Source organism: Eutrema salsugineum, unplaced genomic scaffold, assembly GCF_000478725.1.
Source record: "Eutrema salsugineum unplaced genomic scaffold, Eutsalg1_0 scaffold_22, whole genome shotgun sequence".
In the NCBI taxonomy this organism is placed as follows: Eukaryota; Viridiplantae; Streptophyta; class Magnoliopsida; order Brassicales; family Brassicaceae; genus Eutrema; species Eutrema salsugineum.
This window is the reverse complement of record NW_006256812.1, coordinates 525509-543600: the sequence shown is the minus strand read 5'-3', so window position 1 is coordinate 543600 and position 18092 is coordinate 525509. Positions and strand designations below refer to the sequence as shown.

General features: G+C 39.5%; 8 protein-coding genes across 10 annotated transcripts; 2 read left to right on the top strand and 6 right to left on the bottom strand.

Annotated features, from left to right (window-relative positions):
• Positions 1 to 552: 552 nt before the first annotated feature.
• On the bottom strand, positions 553 to 1256 carry LOC112086211 (ankyrin repeat-containing protein ITN1-like). Its single transcript, XM_024155085.1, has 2 exons — positions 1056 to 1256; positions 553 to 909 (listed from the first exon to the last, which is right to left on the bottom strand). Exons 1-2 carry the CDS (start codon positions 1254 to 1256, stop codon positions 553 to 555), a joined length of 558 nt encoding a protein of 185 aa, XP_024010853.1.
• Positions 1253 to 1579, bottom strand: LOC18015881 (ankyrin repeat-containing protein BDA1). Its single transcript, XM_024155084.1, has one exon. It carries the CDS (start codon positions 1577 to 1579, stop codon positions 1253 to 1255), a length of 327 nt encoding a protein of 108 aa, XP_024010852.1.
• Positions 1580 to 1925: 346 nt separating this feature from the next.
• Positions 1926 to 3368, bottom strand: LOC18015880 (ankyrin repeat-containing protein BDA1). Its single transcript, XM_024155083.1, has 2 exons — positions 2787 to 3368; positions 1926 to 2714 (listed from the first exon to the last, which is right to left on the bottom strand). The coding sequence occupies exons 1-2, from the start codon at positions 3366 to 3368 to the stop codon at positions 1926 to 1928; spliced, it is 1371 nt and encodes a 456-aa protein (XP_024010851.1).
• A 622-nt stretch (positions 3369 to 3990) lies between these two features.
• LOC18015879 (trihelix transcription factor ASIL2) lies at positions 3991 to 5819 on the top strand. The gene has a single exon (XM_006397589.2). The coding sequence runs from the start codon at positions 4476 to 4478 to the stop codon at positions 5643 to 5645; it is 1170 nt and encodes a 389-aa protein (XP_006397652.1). The 5' UTR covers positions 3991 to 4475; the 3' UTR covers positions 5646 to 5819.
• A 471-nt stretch (positions 5820 to 6290) lies between these two features.
• LOC18015878 (RNA binding motif protein, X-linked-like-1) lies at positions 6291 to 10167 on the bottom strand. 2 transcript variants are annotated; one of them, XM_006397588.2, is made up of 9 exons: positions 9707 to 10167; positions 8876 to 9429; positions 8703 to 8792; positions 8375 to 8614; positions 7853 to 8074; positions 7441 to 7777; positions 6868 to 7334; positions 6668 to 6771; positions 6291 to 6577 (listed from the first exon to the last, which is right to left on the bottom strand). In XM_006397588.2, the coding sequence occupies exons 1-9, from the start codon at positions 9984 to 9986 to the stop codon at positions 6436 to 6438; spliced, it is 2436 nt and encodes an 811-aa protein (XP_006397651.1). In that variant the 5' UTR covers positions 9987 to 10167; the 3' UTR covers positions 6291 to 6435. The 2 variants fall into 2 exon arrangements, with proteins under 2 accessions (XP_006397651.1, XP_024010716.1); XM_024154948.1 differs by lacking the exons at positions 8375 to 8614; positions 8703 to 8792; positions 8876 to 9429.
• A 573-nt stretch (positions 10168 to 10740) lies between these two features.
• LOC18015877 (rac-like GTP-binding protein ARAC9) lies at positions 10741 to 12415 on the bottom strand. The gene is made up of 7 exons (XM_024154949.1): positions 12215 to 12415; positions 12045 to 12132; positions 11754 to 11863; positions 11587 to 11650; positions 11403 to 11467; positions 11246 to 11311; positions 10741 to 11137 (listed from the first exon to the last, which is right to left on the bottom strand). Exons 1-7 carry the CDS (start codon positions 12350 to 12352, stop codon positions 11036 to 11038), a joined length of 633 nt encoding a protein of 210 aa, XP_024010717.1. The 5' UTR covers positions 12353 to 12415; the 3' UTR covers positions 10741 to 11035.
• Positions 12416 to 13176: 761 nt separating this feature from the next.
• LOC18015876 (putative casein kinase II subunit beta-4) lies at positions 13177 to 15022 on the top strand. 2 transcript variants are annotated; one of them, XM_024154970.1, is made up of 5 exons: positions 13177 to 13654; positions 13753 to 13971; positions 14062 to 14171; positions 14274 to 14436; positions 14633 to 15022. In XM_024154970.1, exons 1-5 carry the CDS (start codon positions 13423 to 13425, stop codon positions 14764 to 14766), a joined length of 858 nt encoding a protein of 285 aa, XP_024010738.1. In that variant the 5' UTR covers positions 13177 to 13422; the 3' UTR covers positions 14767 to 15022. The 2 variants fall into 2 exon arrangements, with proteins under 2 accessions (XP_024010738.1, XP_006397649.1); XM_006397586.2 differs by having other exon boundaries at positions 13178 to 13654; positions 14274 to 14439.
• A 205-nt stretch (positions 15023 to 15227) lies between these two features.
• Positions 15228 to 16263, bottom strand: LOC18015875. Its single transcript, XM_006397585.2, has 2 exons — positions 15959 to 16263; positions 15228 to 15816 (listed from the first exon to the last, which is right to left on the bottom strand). Exons 1-2 carry the CDS (start codon positions 16066 to 16068, stop codon positions 15642 to 15644), a joined length of 285 nt encoding a protein of 94 aa, XP_006397648.1. The 5' UTR covers positions 16069 to 16263; the 3' UTR covers positions 15228 to 15641.
• Positions 16264 to 18092: the final 1829 nt, after the last annotated feature.

The window sequence follows — 18092 nt, the reverse complement described above, 5'->3', positions numbered from 1 at the left end:
CTTCATACATACAACTCAAGTAACACAAAACAAACAAGAAAGGAAAAAAAAAAAAAAACAGGGGAACTGGAATCTGAGACTGAAACTTGGGATTTTAGGAGGTGGTTGTTGTAGTACTTCTGAGAGGAGTGATTCTTGTTTTCTTGGCATATTTCCGAATTAGACTGGGGATTTTTGCTACTGCGATGGGTAATACAACGGAGATCACCATGAAGAACAAGCCTAATCCGAAATTAGGAGAAAGTGCTGACATTGCAAATCCATAGGTCAAGGCAAGAGCAGTCAGTGAAACTTGTAGCTCAAGGTAGAAAGGGAGACCTTTTGTGAGTAACGAGATTAGTTCAAGAGAAGTGAAAAACCCGATCGAGTTTAAGAAGATGAAAATGCCATAAGAAATCCAACTCTTTGATCCCATTATAGTTGTTCCTGCGATATAAACCGGTTTGGTTTTGTTTCCTTTGATGTCAGTTATTTGACAGTATCCATTGATGCAGTAATCTTCTTGCCAAACACCTCCAGGTGGACTTAGTGCGGCTTGATAAGTCGCTGTGGCTATAGAATCGCGATAACCAGTAAGACACTGCGAATTTCGCTAGGTGAAACTCTGTTTTTCTTGTTCTTGAAGTAATCTAGCCATTGCTTGTGAGTCGTCAGAGATTCTTCTGATTGTCTTGTTTCGTTCTCTGTTGTTATTGTTGCTGCTGCTGCTTGTCTTGTGTTGTCATCTCTGGATCTTATAGCTCCTGCTTCGCGGAGGATCTGATCAATCTCTGTGTCTTCTGGTTCACCTCCAAAGTTAAGTAACAAATCAAGAGGTGTGAAGCCATTGGCGTTTAAAAAGTTCACTTCAATGAAGTCTCTTGGGATTGTGTTATTAAAGTCTCTAGAGCTAAGCAACAAGTCAATCACCTGCCATTTTCATACCAATGGATGTACACTCTATATATAAACCAAACCAAATCCAAAAAAAAAAGCAGCATTCGATTTCAATTTTTGAATTTTTACTATATTTGAAATAACTCGTACTGTCGTTTCTGAACAGCTAAATGCAAAACCGTGTTGCCTCTATTGTCTTGCTTATTCAACACACAGAGCTTATCGAACTCCTTGAGATGTTCCAATAAAGCAACGAATCCATCGAACTGACAGAATCTAACCGCAAGATGAAGCACTGTCTCTCCACGAGCAGTGACTTCTTCAAGAGATTCAGGATTTGCAGACACTAACTCATCAAGAACACGAACTCTTCCTCTCATAGCAGCGTAATGAGAGGAATCCTTCTCTCTTTGCCTTTAATCAAGCAGATCTCACCACTTAGCTTCTCCAGAAGCTCTCTCGCGATTTCGACGTGTCCCATGGCTGCTGCTATATGCAGAGGTATAAATCCGTCTTTGTTAAGTTCTCTTCCGAGACTTTCTCTTAGTTTGAGGATTTCTTTGATGAAACTCAAGTGTCCGTACATGGAGGCAGCGTGTAACGGCGTTTCTTCGCCGTCGATGAGAACAACCTCGAGAAGATTCGGATCGGATTCCGTTGATCGGAGTAGATACTCGACATCTCCTTTTCGAGCAGCCACCATTAGCGGATTCATCTCCATCTCTCTCTCTCTCTGCTAAGTCAAAAACCCTTTTTGCAGGAATTCAACATTAAACAGATTAAAATTTCAACTTTGTCAAGTCAGAGCATTCGAGAAACAGAACATTTCAAAACTCCACACGTCTTCAAAAAAAGTTTACTTTATTGAAGTCAAATTCACACAACAAAGATGAGAGAAAACCCATTTCAAGATCATTTGACAATGATAAATAAATTAATCCAAATTAAATGAGAAAAAACACACGTTCAGCACACACACACACACACACAAAAAATACTAGGTTTGAGAAAGAAACAACGCGCAAAACAACAAAGAGATTGAACTGAGATCAACTAAGAACAGAACTAGAGACTGTTGCAATCGAAAACGCTTGGAGCAACGACTTGATGAAGAGATAAAGCTCACGAAGAACCAAGAGCGACGATAGCCCTAGAACCACAAGCCAAAATATATCCTCATCTGGTGCTATATAGAAGATTGCAATCAAATAAGTAGCCACAATTGAGATAATGCAAAGCCTCATCCAATTTCTCAGAGGGAACCCTTTGGTGAGCAGAGAGATCATTGTAACCGAAGCTAAGAAGCCAATCGCGTTGAAGGAAGCGTAGAGAGTGAAGTCAAGGGGTCTGCTCGCCATGATTGCTTGTCCTGCAGTGCTGTTCCTGGGACCGAAGATGGTGTTTATAATTCGCGCTGGTGACGTTGTTGTGTTGTTCTGTGAACCAGAGCCACCATTAGAGTCCTCACTTCTGAAAGCTCCTGGAGGCTGAAGGACTCCAGTGAATGTAAGTGTTGCTATGAGTGTTGCAACAACCATTAGAGTATCGCGTTGTTCATTTGTGGAATTAGTAATCTCGTAGTCTAGAAAATCCCGTATCCTACGACAAGGAGATTTGCTATGAGGAACTGGTTTAAGGGTTTTGCGTTTCTCCTTTGCGTTCTTTGCTTCAGCTGTCTGAAAGATTTGAACAACTTTGTACATTTCAGAAACACTTCCTCCTTCGGTTTCAATAACCACGTCAAGAATGTCCTTTGGTGTTAACCAGTTTCTGTTTTGTTTATTTACATCTACCGATCCACGCATTATTGCTTCTTCACCAATCAACATCTCCACAATCTGTAGATAACAATATTATAGGAATATTTGGCATATGGTTTGTAAATGATGAGTAAAGAAGAAGAAACTTGCCTGAAGCTGTTTCCCAAGTGTTGCAAGATGTAAGATTGTATTGCCTTCTCGATTTTCTTGGTTAACAATTCCACGCGACATGCTACGATTCTTGATCTCTTCCAGCAACAACTTTGTAGCTTCAATTTGATTGTTCTTAACAGCAACATGAAGAGCGGTCTCAAGAGAAGCAGTTACTTCCTCGAGAGATTCAGGGAAAGACGAAACCAGCTCTTTTATGACCTCGATTCTTCCTCTTTGTGCTGCGCAGTGAAGAGGAATCAAACCGTCTTTATCCTTCAAGAAGCAGAGATCACGTTTCCGTACAATACTTAGGAGCTCTCTCACAACTTCTATTTCCCCTGAGGCTGAAGCAATATGAAGAGGGCTTAACCCTTGTTGGTTCGGCTCCAGAGCTAAACCTGGCTTGTGACGCAAGATTTCTCTTGTGAAGGCGGCTTTTCCGGCAAGGGCTGAGACATGGAGAGGATTCTCTGGAGACGACAGAGAGAGACGCTCGAGAAGCAGTGGATCTTCTTGAAGGAGCAACTCAAGTGTTGTTACGTCTCCCGTGAGAGTTACATCAAACAATCTGTGGTCCATGTTTTCACCGTTCTTGAGTCCCAAGGAATATCCTGTTCTAAATTAAGGTTATCCACTTTCAGATAAGAACACATATCCGTATATATAATATTATAGCAAGCTGAAGTAGGTGTGATGATGAAGTTTAATTTGCCCCTAGACAAAATACCTTACTTGATTTTAATTATTTAATTTTAAAACTCTATGATCGGAGAATAATACTTTTACTAAGAAGATAAGAAACCAATAAAGCCAAAAAAATAACCCAATAATTAGCCTCGATATTGGTTCTTTCTAACTAATCAAAATTAAAAGCCAAGCCAATACAATAAAATAGTAAAAAGCTATTGTTAAACACTTTCACTTTCACTATCGATAACATAAGTCCTCACAAGTTTGTCGTGAGATTCCTTTCTTTGTCTGCTTAAACTACACGACGGACATATGACAGCTGCTGATTCTCGCTTTACACTGGTTGAAGTAGTTGATAGTGTAAGTTAGTGAGAGCCTAGCCCACTAACATCAACCCATTTACACAAATAGGATATAATGGGTTTTAAGGCCTTAAATCAACAAATCATAATCTCATGTGATATAATAAATGAGTTGCTAAAAATAAAAGAATGTTAAGAGAGAAAGATAAGTCAAAAAGAGGAATGACGCCAAAAAATGATAATTAAGCGATTAGCAAGAGTGGTTTGCAAATCTACCCTACGCCACCTACCGGCCCCGTCATACGCGGCTCACGTTAGCAATACAACCATGAAAAAACGGTGGCTATGTGGCTTCGTCCCCGAAATCAGCCGCTTTTTCTCTTTTTATTTTCCATTACTTTTCTTCCACGTGTCATCCACGACGGTGCCCCCACCACCCTCCGCCACCACCGCTTAAGCCTTTTCCCTTTAATTACCAACTCTGCTAATATGCGCTTTTATCTAACACCTTAACCTCCGCCACCAACCATTATCATGCGCCTCTCCTCCACTCTCTCTCTCTCTCTCCCTTATCTCCTCGTTATTACGTGAAATCGCCGCCGCGAAAAGCCATCGCATCACAGCCAACATTTTTTTTTTTCTCGAGATCTAACTTTCTCCAACCCCTCAATTTCTGATTTTATCTATATCGATCATGTCCGATCCGGAATCTCCGTTGAATCATGATCCAATTCCCGATCCATCCCGGGTGCGGATCCAATCGTCTCCGCCGCTAGCTCTCCTCCCGCCGCCACCATCTTCCTCCGCTCTAGACAATGCTTTGGAGGATCCGGCTTCCGCTACCGATGTGAAGATCGCCTCCGTCCCGGCGACTTCCAAGAGCTCCAGGCGATTACCTCCGCCGTGCTGGTCTCTCGAGGAGACGACCGCGCTTATTGACGCGTATCGAGACAAATGGTACGCTCTGAACCGTGGAAACCTCAAGGCGAATCACTGGGAGGAAGTCGCGGAAGCGGTCGCAGCTAATTGTCCCGATGCGACGCCGAAAAAAACGGCGGTTCAGTGCCGGCACAAGATGGAGAAGCTCCGGAAACGGTACCGTACCGAGATCCAGCGAACCAGATCTGTGCCGGTGGCGAGGTTTATATCTTCTTGGGTCCACTTTAAGCGAATGGAAGCCATGGAGAATCGACCGGAGACCAAACAGGGTAACGAAAGTGGAAACGAGGAGGAAGACGATGGCAATTACGCCGCTCGGTATCAATTCAGCGGCGGAGGTTCGGTGGCGAGGACAACACCGAGGTTCTTTAATAGGAATGGTACCGCCGGATCTGGTGGTGGCGGAGGTAGCAGCAGCGGCGGAATTAGAATTCGGATACCGACGGGAGTGAGTATAGCACAGTCCGGGCCGAGATTTCCCGGTAAGATCGATCCGAAATACACGGCGAGTCCAAGTCTCGGTGTCAGTGGGAATCCGAGACCTGGTCGTCTGGGAGCGGGATCCAGTTACGGAGCTAGAGTTGTGAGAATCCCTGAAGGAGGAGAAGATAGAGCAGGGAAACGAGGAAGGGAGATGATGATGATGAAGACGGAGGAGGATGATGATGATGATCCAATGGTTGAGATAGCGAGTGCGATCAAGCTACTTGGAGATACGTTGCTGAGAACAGAGCAGACGAAGATGGAGATGACGAGAGAGATAGAAGCGATGAGGATGGAGATGGAGATGAAGAGGACGAAGATGATACTGGAATCGCAACAAAGAATAGTAGAAGCATTTGCTAAAAGCATGTCAGAAAATGTGGAGGAGACGAAGAAGAAGAAAGCTAGAAGAATATCTTCGTCATTAGCCACTGACTCGTGATCAAAAAGGCCGTAACTTTTATGTGTGATTCTCAGAATTTTAGATTTGTGGAAATCCAAAGAGCTGAATCTTTGTCCTTCAGTTTCTAACACCAGTAATGTTTATGTTATAAAGTGTATAAATTTCGGAAGTTCCGAAGCACCTCTTGTTATAAATTATTTTAGCGTTTTGGTATCCCAATATGGAGTATATACAGAGAGAAGAAGAGTGGTTCTTCGACAAAGCTTGAAAATTGACTTTAATGGAGTAGTAACCACTTCTTAATGGAGTAGAATCCCTTGGTTGTCAGGGCTTATCACACACAGAGCAAGCATCAAATTCAAACAAAAGAAACGCAAATCTTTAAGCTCAGATGTGATAAGGTTCTTGCTAGGTTTTTTTTTGTTTTTAGTGTGGAAGAAAGCCTTTTGAAACTGATAGAGCAATACAAACACAGCTAAATCTCAGTTCTATATGAAGACATAGTGATTAATGCCTCGAACACATTACACATTCATACAGAAGATTAAAGACATCTCCATAGAAGTGATGCTTGTCAACCCATTTTAAAAAGACTTAAATACATGTGCAGTGGAAGATACAAACCGCATGAAACACTTGAGATTAATTTTAATTATGTCTCTATAGTTTCATTTGCCACAGGTCAGATTAGTCATAAATCCGTTGCGATGATCTTTTTGTTGAAAACTTGCAACAATTTTCAATAAGATTCATATAACATCTTTATAAAAACGATAATTTTGTTCTTTCTTTAACATTAAAAAAAATTAAAAAAATTAAAAAGTGGGGATTAGGCCCAGGGCGGTCGCCCCACTAGCCATGGGTTTGAGCTGGGACTGTCCATTCCCTGACGACTGCTGTATGAGCCACGCGAGTCATGGCTTGACAAAGCATTTCGGCTGCTTCCATATCCTAGACTTGGTCTAGAAATCCTACACCAAAAACATGCAAGTAAGAGCCTAAAAATACACTTGACACACACAAAAACTGCAGCCAGAGATAAACAAAGATGAAGAACATACCGATCCCCATACGATTCCCCATATTGAGATGGGCCAAGATCAAACTCCAAACGGGCTCTTGAATGACGAACATCGACATCAGCATATCGGGGAGGAATGTCATCCTACATAACAAACACTCGTTGAGTAAACAATCATATAGTTCAACGATCAAAAACCCAAGAGAACCAAATGGTCAAGAGTAAGCAATAAATTCCGACCAATGCAGCATATGGTCGCTTTGACCCAGGAAGAGGTTCATAAGCACGAGATCCTCCTTCACTGTAACTTGGAGGTCTTTCAAATCTCGGACTGTAAAGATCATCCACGTACGGCCTCCTCATTTCTGAGCGAGAAGAACTTCTAGGAACATCTGAATAACCAGAACCACGAGGTGACACAGGAAGAGGTTCATAAGCACGAGATCTTCCTTCACTGTAATTTGGAGGTCTTTCAAATCTCGGACTGTAAAGATCATCCACGTACGGCCTCCTCATTTCTGAGCGAGAAGAGCTTCTAGGAACATCTGAATAACCAGAACCACGAGGTGCGTAATCATCTCTGTAAGACAGATGCCTCTCAGGAGAAAGCCTAGAGCTATAGCTCACAGCTGGTCTGCTTCTTGGAGGAGGAAGATCATCACGCCGACCATAGTCCCTCTTCAAGCTAGCCTTTGGATACGGAGGAACTGCAAAACACAATTTGGAATATGATCAAATACATCAACAGAAAACAAAAGTCGAGAAAAAAAGATGACTGAACATGAAAAAACACCAGTCCAGCGCCAGTTGTACCTGGAGGTCTTCTGTCATATGACCTAGCAGGTGGTGGCAAGGGCCTGACTCTTGCAGGTGGTGGCAAGGGCCTGACTCTTGCAGGAGGTGGTAGAGGTGGGCGTGGGCGTTGGCGTCTTCCTCTTGATCCAGTCGCTCTCTTCGCACTAGAAGGTGGGACCCGAGATCCAACGCCTCTAGCACTTCTAGAGGAAGCAAGGCTACGAGGTGGTAGACGAGCCAATGAACTCCTTTCAGATCGTCCACTCCCATGCCTAGACCGGTGGGCTGAGCGATTGAACTGCCTGGCTTTACCTGTTCTCTGAAGTGGTCTAGATAAGCGTGCTCTTACTTTTGACTGGCCAAGAAAAAGGGGAGATATAAGCAAGCAAGAAAATACTCATGTGAACTAAGGATTACAAAATATGCATACCTTGTCCTCTCCCTCTCCTAGCTCTGAGTTGTTGATGAATTTGGCACAACTCACAGCAGCTTCATGAGTATCAAAAGTTACAAACCCATAATCTTTCCTCCTGGCTGATGGCATATTCCGCGCAAGCTCAACTTTTTCAACTTTACCATATCTTTTCAAAAGGTCTCTAACATGCTCTTCATTCCATGAAGGTGACATACCATCAATGTAGATAGTCTTAACCTGTAATACCAGAAAATTAATGAAACCAAGTACTATGAGCAGATAGATATAGTAGATTCAAAATCATTAATCCAGTATTTAGAAATGACGTTAGAGGGCCAGAAGGAAAATGTATTCCGTGTCTGTTTTCATTTATGGGTTTAGAACGTATTCTAAGCTACCATCCAGAAACGGTAAAATAAAACCCTATTAAGTGAATAGGTGGCACCCACATCTGCGCCTATAAACTCCTCCAACACTCTAAAGAGGACATGGTAGGATGAGAGTTGCAACAAATAAATGATCCTGCATTGTGAGTACCTGCGCCATAATCTCATCTTCCGGATCTAAGAAGGAATCTGAAAAAGAAACTTTTGCAGGCTTCTCAACTCCAAACATCACATCGTTCTTGAGGAGGCGTTTGTGAGCATCCATGGCATCTGAGCGAGATGAGAATTCCAAAAAAGCATACCCTCGATTCATGTTGACATTGTTGTTGTCCTCTACCAAAGAAATATCATTCATATTCTCAACGCCATAGTGTTTCAGCTTCTCCCTCAACTAGAACAACAGCAAAGGCCCAATGGTAATTACCACGAACTGTCGAATTGGGTTTAATTGACATATCTACAGACACCCGAATACTTACAGCTTCTGGGGTCCATGTCTTGCATATGTTACCAATGAAGAGGGTATCTTTATCTTGGCTGGCAGTTACACCACACTTTTTACCATTGATCTGCAGTCCCAATGACCAAGAGCATGATATAATATGTAAAGCTACACAAACTCTCCATCAAATACTAAAGTGTAGGCGATTACCATTGGGTTTTTAAGCTCTTTAACGGCTCGTTTTGCCTGTTCCACAGTTGCAAAACGCAGGAAAGCATAACCCTTGCTCTTCTTTGTCTGAGGATTCTTCATAATCCTAATTTCAGTCACTTCGCCCACGTGACTGAAGACCTTCTTTAAGTCCTCCTCCGTAGCACCTTTGTCCAAGCTTCCAACAAATATTTCAAACTCCTTACGCTTACGTCTCTCTTGGAAAACAACATGATGCTCTTCTTCTTCCACATCGACAGTTTTTCCATGCTTAATTTCTTCACCAGCATGCTCATCATCACCTTCACTCTCAAGCTCCTCCGGACCATCTCCAATCTCGTCTGCAAACTCACCTACTTCGTCCTCAACCTCCATCTCCTCCTCCAGTTCTTCGTCTTCTTCATTTACTAACTCATGATCCTCCTGTTCCAGTTCTCTCTCTTCAAAATCCTCCCCACCATATTCTTCAGGCTCATACTCTGGTTCATTGTCATCTAAATCCAATCTTTCATCTTTTCCGAAATCATCCACAGATTCCTTTACCTCAGTCTCCTCTGCGAGTAAAAGCGAGTAAAACATCTAGACTATTCGAGGTAGCCTAAAGTGAAGATACCTCTATCTTCCAAAGAAATTAGAGGAGGTGACCCTTAAATTCAATCATCCAAATTAAATCTAAACATTCTATGGTCAGATTTGTTGGGAGGACCAAGCCATAAACTTTCGTCAGAGCGAGACTTAGATCCGTCAGAAACAAAATACGATACTAAGATTAACTAGATAATCCCAAAATACGAAGCAAAGGAATTAAAACCAAGCTCAAAAGAATCTTACTTTTCGACAGAACAACGCCATCCGGATTCGCAATAGCTTCAGGATCATCGAACGAATCCGATGGCTTTGGCACATCTAATGGATTCTCTTCCTCAACAGATTTATCCACCTCCGGTGTCTCCTCCTTAGCTTCTACAACATCGGAGCCAGAGAGCTCTTCCATATTAACAGATTCTTCATGGGGAGATTCCACCGGAGGATTCTGCGCCTTGAGCGCCGATCTGGTAAGCCTCCCGCCTCTTCTCGCGGCGCCTCCCCTCTTCACAACCCTCGGTGGCATCGCGTTCCTATGTTGTTTACCAATCAGACCAAACAAACAAACCTAATTCGATTCGAAGAACAAAGATCAGAGCTTAGCAACACAATTATCGGGACCGAACACTCCTAGCTCAGCGGATCAACAATGGTAATGAAATCGAGAGAGCTAGAAGAAACCCTAATTGGCGAGAGAAATGAGAGAGCCTGAGCTTGTTGGATTAAAATAATATAATAAAATAAACTAAGATAAAGATACTCTGTTTTAAGGAAAAGACGTGGTGATCAAGCTTTTACTTCGGTATTGATTTGTCAAAAATACAAAAAAAAAAGGAAATATGTGAAAAGGCCTAAATAATTATGAAAATTTGATAAGCTGTGAGTGATTCTACCAATTTCAATTTGTTCCCTCCTTATAACCTAGTATTTAATAAGTGTAGATGCAACTCTTTATGTTATATACTACCATATATTTTTCCCAATTAAGAAGATCCGTAACCCTTTAATCCAGTTATCACTTTCACGCCTCTCGCTGACGAGTGACGCCGTTTCAACTTTCAAGCTAACCTCAGTTAACAATGGTATGGTTCGGTCACGGATTATATTAGATCGTATCTTGACCTAGTTTCAAGTGTGTTTATATGGTTCGGTCACGGATTATATTAGACCACAATATGCCTTCCAATCGGTTTCGATTCATCTATTTTTTTCTCAGATTTTCTTGGTTAGTAAAATTATGAAATGTAAAGACCAAAGCTAACGGTTGATTTCTTCTCAAGTTCAGTTTTAATCGGTTAAAACCGGTTTATATATTTGTCTTGATCTTGAGCTTGTAACTCAAAGAGACAAGCATTGATGATCATTTACATTTTACAAAGACGAGACTTAGCTAATATGTTACAACACACTCTTCACCATAATATCAAACTCTTATAACGAAGATAGCGAATCATACTACTCTGCAGATTTTGATCCACAAAGTGTCGTTCATATGGCAACACACTAAAAAGGATTTTAAAAAAGAAAGCAAGCCGCGCCAGATATTTGAGTAGGTAGTCAAAGAAGCAATTGAGATCAAAGAACATGGCAGAAACCAAATCTGCTCTTTTGTTTCTTAGTCTTTGATGGAGGCTGTAAAACTACTTTTATCGCCGCATCAAACACCTCTTTCACATTCTGAAAGATAATCATCATCATCATCATCACAAGTCCAGTTTTAGCAGATTGAGCTATAAAAGATCTGAGTTAGAGAGTAATATAGCTCAAGTATTAATGGTTTAGTACCTGTTGTGTTTTCGAGCTGCACTCTATATATGCTAATGCTCCTATCTCCTTTCTTAGTTCTTGACCCTAAAAAGAATAAGCTTTGTGGTATATAAAAAGCTTGAATGTTAAAAAAGCTCTGATGATACATCTGAAGAAGAATATTAAGGAAACATACTTGTTCTGTAGAGATTGTGCAAGCACCTGGATAAGTCATTGGGAACTGCTTGTCTTCTCTTAGATCTGCAAGAGCAAGAAGTTTGATCATACATATTACATTAGATCTATTACACTTTCGATTTCCAACATTCAAGACGAATGGAAAAACAGAACGGAATTCACAGAGTGGGTCAAACTTTCACCTAATTTAGTTCCAACGAGAACAATAGGCACGGTCGGGGCATAATGTCGCAGCTCGGGGACCCACTGCGAAAGAGAATCGATCCGCAAGCAAGCGCATGAGATGGTGTGAGAAAGTTACATTGCAGTGACATTGAAGGGGAAAGAAAGAAAGAAAGAAAGTCTGGACCTTTTTAGCAATGTTCTCAAAGCTAGGCCTGCTAATAAGAGAGAAGGCAAGAATGAAAACATCAGCTCCTCTGTAACTCAATGGTCTAAGCCTATTGTAATCTTCCTGACCTGAAATTTAATAAAAGAACAGAACAGATATAAAGATCCATTCTTTTTTCAACTACCCATAAAATTCAAGATTGAGAGAAACAAAAGTCAAAAGTAACATTTATCTTAAAGGGTCAAAAAAGATTAGACCTTTACAAAGTTTGGAAGATATAAATCTGTATACAAGAACAGAACATTTTACCAGCAGTATCCCAGAGACCCAAACTGACAGTTTGGCCATCGACTACAACATTTGCACTGAAATTGTCGAACACTGTTGGAACATAATCCTGTAATAACGAGAACAACATTCACGAAAAGCCATCAAAAACGCAATCCAAGAGAGAGAGAGAGGGAGAGAGAGATGGATACAGTGGGAAAAGTGTTGCTGGTGTAAGAGATAAGAAGACAAGTTTTGCCCACAGCTCCATCGCCAACAGTGACGCACTTTATAAATGTTGTAGCTGCTGTTGTTGTTGCTACTGTTGCTGCAGACACTGTAGCTGACATCGATTGAGAAAACTCTCTGATCCTTTCTATCTTTCTCTTTCTCTTTCTCTCTCTCTCTCTCTCTCTTTTGTGCTTCTGGTTAAGTGTAGAAGGAAGAGGAGAATTTAGAGGAAAAGCTGCAAGATTTTTCAAAGAGTGGAAAAAAAGGTGTCCACTTTAATTTGGAGCGGTCAGAGAGGCAAAAGCCTAAAAGAGAGTATTTTAATTTTGGTGGGTTTGTTTTTTCTCGTTTTTTGAATGTAAAAACTTGCTTTATTTCATCTTTCGTTCGAAAAACTCTTATTTACCCATTTGTTCAATATGACTTAGAAAAAATCAAAGGTCCAAAATTTTCTAGCAAAAGATACAAAGTAAGTGGAGTAACTGTAGTTTATGTGTTAATCATTGGTGTGCAGAATTGCAGTCACTAAACAATTGAAATTGTAAATGAATGTTACAAATTAATTGAAATTGTAAAAACTAATTAAAAAATAGTTAGTAAACGAATTATTTTTTCTGTATAATAATATCATTAATATTTCAATTTCAAGTTTAGACAATGGATCGACCACCAAACACCTCATCATTAGCCAGAACAGAAGGCAAAGGCAAAGGCAAGTCAATTATTACTACCGTGTTCTTATGAAAGAAAATAGAAAATAATTAAACTTTATGATTCCTTTCTTCCTAAGATATATGATATGATGAATCATAGTTAAATCGTACAAAGAGCGATCACAAGGTAAAATAGTGTGTCTATGATAAGGCCCAATAAAAGGAAGCCCATTTGAAATAACAGAAACTAAGAAAAATGAAAAAATGATAAATCAAAGAGAGAAGAAAACAAACAGTAGAGAAGGAGAAAAAACCACAGGGAAAAGCAAAGCAGAGCACTCTTTACCTCTTCTTCTCTTTCCTCTACTCTGTGATCAAGAAATTATCATTAATAAATAAAAGAAATTTTTTAATAGAAGACAAAAAAAACCTAGATATCTCCGCCTCTCTCCTTTCTCTGATGATAAGAAAGTCGGAGACTTTGAGAATCTAAGCTTGGAAGTTTCTTAATCTTATTGGGGGAATCGAATCGAGTTATGTACAAGGATCGGAGTGGAGGAATAATGGGTGGTGGTGGATCGTCGAGATCGGAGATCCTCGGTGGAGCTATTGATCGGAAACGGATCAATGATGCTTTAGACAAACATCTGAAGAAATCTTCACCTTCCACATCGAGGGTTTTAACTTCTAAAGACAAAGATTCCTTCCCTTCAACTTCCACTGCTAAATCTCAGCTTCCCGATCATCGCCATTCTCGCTCACCTGAAGGTTGTTTGCTTTTTTAATCTCAGAGTCAGTTTCTGTGGTTTTAGTATCCGGAAAATTTTCTGATTTTTGGGTCTACTTTTGTGTTTTTTTTCTGGCAGTCGAATCTGAAACGGATAGTGAAGGATCAGATGTGAGTGGTTCGGAAGGTGATGATACATCGTGGATCTCGTGGTTCTGTAATTTGAGAGGGAACGAGTTTTTCTGTGAAGTAGATGAAGATTACATACAGGACGATTTCAATCTCTGTGGATTGAGTGGTCAAGTTCCTTACTATGATTATGCACTTGATCTCATATTAGATGTTGAATCATCAAACGGTAAGTGGTGAATGTCCGTCCATTGATGAATTCACTTTGTGTAAGATCTTTCTTGTATTAATTTGGGGAGATTTTTTTTTTGGGAATTAGGTGATATGTTTACTGAAGAGCAAAATGAGATGGTGGAATCAGCTGCTGAGATGTTGTATGGTCTTATTCATGTTCGTTACATTCTCACCACCAAAGGATTGGCTGCTATGGTAAAAGAAGAAGAAGACTAGTTTAGTTTCTTCCTTATGATCTCTTGTTTCTCATTGATCTTTTTTTTGAATGACATCGTTTTTGCTTGAATCTCTTTGTAGATGGAGAAATACAGGAACTATGATTTCGGGAGATGCCCGAGAGTTTACTGTTGCGGGCAGTCTTGTCTTCCGGTTGGGCAATCTGATATCCCGAGGTCGAGCACGGTGAAGATATTCTGCCCAAAATGCGAGGATATCTACTACCCGCGATCTAAATACCAAGGCAGTATCCTTTTTTCCTTTGTTCAAAAGACATTTTTTTCATCTTTCTTGTAGCATAGCTAACATGATGATGCGTTCTTGCGATTGTTTGGTTAGACTTTGCGATTGGCTTTTGATTTACTTGATAACTCTATGGAAAACAAAAGAGTAATATTGTCCACTTGTCTTGGTGTTTTCTTCCTTAATGGTTATTGCAGACATTGATGGAGCTTACTTTGGGACTACCTTCCCACATTTGTTTCTCATGGCCTATGGGAACATGAAACCGCAGAAGCCGACTCAAACTTACGTTCCTAAAATCTTTGGCTTTAAGGTACACAAGAAGCAATGATACTCTCTCTCTCCGATGAGTTTGGTACCCAAATTTTGGAGTGCCACCGATGAATGACCAGACGATTTGCAAGCGATGCGGTTCAGCAACTTTTACTCTTGAGATTTTTTGTTTGTAAAATCAGCATCGTATCTTGAGTTTCTTGTGTTCACATCATTATTCAATCTCAATTTTGTACTCTTCAATTCTAAATAGATCGCTTGTTACAGTGTTTACTACTATACACAATCTGAAAGATCAACGACTTGCGTATAAATGGGCCCAATTTTAAAGCCCACTATGGGCCTAAATTAGCTGTCGCCTTTTTCACATGTAGAAGAGCCGCCGGAGTTGTTTAGTTATGTCGGAAAATGCATCCCAAAAGAAATATTTGTTTTTCAGAATTTGCAATTGACAATACAACTTCTCCACTTCTGGTGGCACTCGATGTGGCCTGAGTCTGAGAACGTAACAACACTATATTGAATAAATTATGTCGATTTATTAGATACGATAATGAGAAGATAAAAGAAATTGAATTTGGAACATAGAATGCTCTGTTTCTTAGTGGAACATCATCGAACAAAATTTAGAACCCCCAGAGAACAAAACCATCACACAGCCAAAAGATGGTCATCTCTCTCTCTCCCTTTCCCAAACTCCACATACATTTACATAAACCAGATCTACAATTTCTCAGATCCCGACATCAGAATTTGAGAACCAGAGAAATTTTTCCCATTTCAGCTCCGATCCAGAAAAAGATAATAGAAACAGAGCAAAACTTTGCAGGTTTTTTTTTAATAAGAGGGTTTTGAAGGATATAGCTTTTAGACGAAAAAGGTATACAGAAAGCTATTTGCTTGATTTTCTTAATGTGTGGTAAAAAACTTCTACTAAGCCACCACGAGAGTTCCTGTCCGTACGGTTTTGCCGGCGGCGGAATCTTTTGCTGCTTCGGAAGATTTTTTCCGGAGAGATCTTGCAGAAATTTTCCAGCTTTTCTCCTTAGCTTCATCAGACTCAATCTGTTCTTCTCTACACTCTTTGCTACAAAACGCCTTGTCCCCTCTGTAAATCATAAAGCCAAAGACAATTCAGAATCGAAACAAATTTTAATGAAATTTAAAGGCAATCGCTTTACATTAAACCCAGATCCAGAATTTGATTTGGTATGAGAAGAGGTTTTGATTTGGTTTGAACGGATTAGTACCTGTACATGAAGATATCGGAGTTAAGACCAAGCGGTTTACGGCAAAGAGAGCAAGATTCCAAAAAGTGTGGCTCTTCACAACCAAAATACCCAGCGTATTGCGAAGCCATTTTGCTTATAATACTAATCACACAAAAAAAAAACGGATCTCGAATTCACAAAGAGAAAATGCAAGAAGCAGATTCGAGGTTCAGCTCAGAGAGAAAGAAGAAAGAGGAGGAGGAGGAGGAAGCCGATGAATTTGGTGTCCATTTATAAAGCCGGCGTTATGACTTTCTGCTTGACTTGAATGAATCATCTGTATCACGGACCACTTAAGTGACCCTGCTCTACATTACATCTTGACCGTCGATTCGTTCCTACGTTCCAATCTCGAAAGATTCATACGTTCAAGCTCAATAATTCAGTACTTTGTTTTATTATTGTCTTCTTGTGTCAGGTAAATACTACTAAATTCTGTTTCTGGTTATTTTACCGGAAAATTCATCGATAAAGTTAAAATACAATGAATCGAACTCTTTGTCCGTACCAGTTATTTTTGTTATTGTTCATCTAATTATATGTCAGTAAAAAAATAGGCATAATTTTTTGTTTTTCTGTTCTCCGGCACCAAAGTCTATACAATTATTATTTGTATTATTATTTTGAATCGTCGACTTCGATCAATAAAAAACAAATATATATTAGTATTTTTTAACATTTCAATAATTTGGGTGGATCTCGTTCGAGGAGGGGACTCAAACAAGTCTTGCGTTTGTGAGATTCGTTGGCCACAATAACATGCATAACGCATGATTGATGGACTTTTTCCGAATATAATATTAACATTAAATGAAAGCTTCTACTAATTTTTTAATTTTTTATTACTGATATTTTACTAAAACTAATTTATATATATTTTTAAAACTGTTCCCGTGTGTACTTTCTGCGATCTTTTTAGGATTCATCTCGCCTGGACAATGTTTCATTCCATGTGTGTAATTTATAATCGCCTCTCATTTGTTTAATTGCTTTACCTGTACTTACATATATATTTTGTTTTTGTCAAAGAACTTGAACTTGTGTATATATCTCATTTATTCTTATATGGACAGTAACGTTTTTTTTTTATTACTATAGTATAGTCAATAATAACTTTTAATCATATCTTTTAATGAGACAAAACAACTTGGTACACGTGTTAGGCTCCAGGTGAAAAAAATTCAAAGAAAATACTAGAAGAAACTAAATCTCCTTCCAAATCTCCTTACAAAAAAAAAATTATTTAATCTCCTTCCAAACTAAATATATGGTATTTAATCTCAAACTTACCAATTAAGTATTTAGTCCGAATCTGTTTGGTTAAAAAATGTGAAGTCTTGGCAGTTGGCACTAAGCTCTGTTCAATGGAAAAGCAAATTGCAAAAAACGATCCAACTAGGCAAAAACCTCTAAAAACATGTATTTGGATTTTGGAACATGGATATGAAAGACGTACCCTCCAATTCTCTAAACGAGCAACAGCGTGACCGACCTATTTTAATCACTGTAATAAATTAGATAGCCACCCGTATATCAACTTTCAACTATCATTTTTAATTGCGTAAATCTATACGTGTCAAAGAGGTTATCATTCTATATAAAAAAAAAACCATCACTACCAACTTGAATTAACACATTTTTATGCTTTTGATTCATATTAGTATTATTCAACTGGAAATTTCAAATAACACAAAACAGCAGACTTTGACTTTTTCAAATCAACGGTAAGAAAACACTACTCTCGTACAATAATGCTATTCTTAAATTAAATATTTAAATAAGATCACGTCAAGCACTCAATGTTTCTGAGTAAGCAATGACTCACATTATGAACGGCAAACCAATAATATACTTGAAAAAACCTTTTACCGATATATAACACAACAAATACATACAAAAGAAAAGAGGCTGTTTTGTGATCAATAATAATAAAGTTCCAAAAAAGAAAGTGGCCAGGACCACACAACTTGTCATCTGTCGATACAACAAAGCGTTCGAGTGGGGGAAATAGGTCCCACTAGAGTTTGGGAATATCAAACGAGGAGCTGACTAGACAAAAACCCTTTATTTAAAAGGACTAATTAGTTATGGGTCCCACTATCACCTCTCACAG